Source organism: Monopterus albus, unplaced genomic scaffold, assembly GCF_001952655.1.
Source record: "Monopterus albus unplaced genomic scaffold, M_albus_1.0 scaffold13.1, whole genome shotgun sequence".
In the NCBI taxonomy this organism is placed as follows: Eukaryota; Metazoa; Chordata; class Actinopteri; order Synbranchiformes; family Synbranchidae; genus Monopterus; species Monopterus albus.
In genome coordinates, this window is record NW_018127893.1 from 3,819,103 (window position 1) to 3,820,854 (window position 1,752).

Sequence of the window (1,752 nt, forward strand, 5' to 3'; positions counted from 1 at the left end):
GTATGTTGTCACTCAAAAATTCAGATGAACCTAGAAAATAGTGAGTTTAATTCCTAAACAATCTGGAAGCAAGCACAGCGCAGTGCAAATACAGAAAACAGGAAATGAGTATGGTTTACCGCAGGAAACAGCAGTCCGTCAAAGGTACCGCCAACGATCCTAAACCCTGTTGCCAGAATGTGTCTGAACAGCAATGACAAGTTTCTGTCAGACTCTGCAGAGTCAGTGTCATAGGACTCAAGACTGGCTCTAGCTTAAAGGTAGGGTTGGCAATCTTGGGAAAACCAGCAAGAAGAAGCTTGATTTTGAAGCAGACAAACAAAAAAATCCCAGCCTTTCATTCTGAACTCTCTCCAAAGCCACTCGTCCAAAACGGTGTACCCTGCAATGTGCACTGCCTCACTACTACTTATAGATTTCTGTAAAATGACAAATGGCCCCCAAAAGAAAAGTGATAATTACCTGTCCACTAGAAGTGCCTTAAATGATGCTGAATTGAAACAGGGACACTGAAATAAAATTTGGGACTGTCTCTGACTACATTATAGGTGCTGAAGCGTCAGGGCTATGATGAAGGATGTGACATCTGGAGTCTGGGAGTCTTACTGTACACCATGCTGGCTGGGTGAGTAGCAACACTCAAACTCTCTTCTCAGTCAGATTTTGCCTTTCATGCTCACTCATTCACCCATCTGCCTACTTTGCACCCACCAGTTTTACACCATTTGCCAATGGACCTGAGGACACCCCCAATGAGATCTTGAACAGGATAGGCAACGGTCACTTCAGCCTGACTGGAGGCAACTGGGACACCGTGTCAGATGCTGCCAAGGTAGAGCTCTAAGTTCATCTAACTGCTCCTCAGAGACATCTCCAGTCTCATGCTGATTTTAATGCATTCCCTTTAGGACCTTGTGTCCAAGATGCTTCATGTGGACCCCCATCAGAGACTGACTGCTAAGCAGGTCCTCAGGCACCCCTGGATTGTCCAGAGAGACAAACTCCCCAACAGTCAGCTCCCACACCAGGATCCCAAACTGGTCAAGGTAACAGAGCTGAGTGTTCTTTCACCATATTTGTCACCTGCATTAGTTTCTTTCTTACAAAACTCTGTATGAAAGTGTTTAAGATGGATTTTTATAGTGATGCACATTGGGAAAAAATGTATTTACCAGTGTTGTAGGCACATCGCACAAAGAAAACTTTTACCCCATTGTAAAATAAAGCATTTGAATGTGATTGTTCTTTTCATGCCGACATTTTTTTGTAGTTAAAGTATTTATTTCAGCTACAATCACCATGCTGCTGTTTACATTCAGGGTGCAATGGCGGCCACCTACTCTGCCCTGAAGAACTCCCAACCCACACCAGAGCTCAAGCCCATCGAGAGCTCCTTCCTAGCCCAGAGACGTGTCAAAAAGCTTCCCTCCACCTCCCTGTAGAGACTCTAATCAGCTCACTGGAGACTGACCAAACTGCACCTCCTGGCTCCAAACCCACCCAGTCAGCTTGCTTGGGGACTTGAATGTCCACTTGCTACTACCAGCCAAGGAACACTGACTGTGGTCCTGCCCCCATCTTGTGACATCCATTGTCCTGCTCTTGCTATCATCCCCTGGTTTGGTGCTCGTCAGCTGCTGATAACCAATCTCCGTGGACTAGCAAAAGATGGTGATGCTGGGTGGGGGTGATGAGTGCAAAAAAAAAAAAAAAAAAAAAAAAAAACTGGTGTGAGGGGTTTGGCGGGATATT

The 1,752-nt window shown here is 45.5% G+C and overlaps 1 protein-coding gene across 5 annotated transcripts in view; it reads left to right on the top strand.

Annotated features, from left to right (window-relative positions):
• rps6ka1 (ribosomal protein S6 kinase a, polypeptide 1) overlaps positions 1-1,731 on the top strand; it is a 46,756-nt gene extending 45,025 nt beyond the window's left edge. For all 5 annotated transcript variants that reach the window (XM_020591096.1, XM_020591097.1, XM_020591098.1 and 2 more), the window contains 4 exons: positions 549-625; positions 715-832; positions 909-1,046; positions 1,320-1,731. In XM_020591096.1, coding sequence (XP_020446752.1) covers positions 549-625; positions 715-832; positions 909-1,046; positions 1,320-1,442 — 456 coding nt within the window. In that variant the 3' untranslated portion in view covers positions 1,443-1,731. The remainder of the gene's footprint in view (positions 1-548; positions 626-714; positions 833-908; positions 1,047-1,319) is intronic.
• Positions 1,732-1,752: the final 21 nt, after the last annotated feature.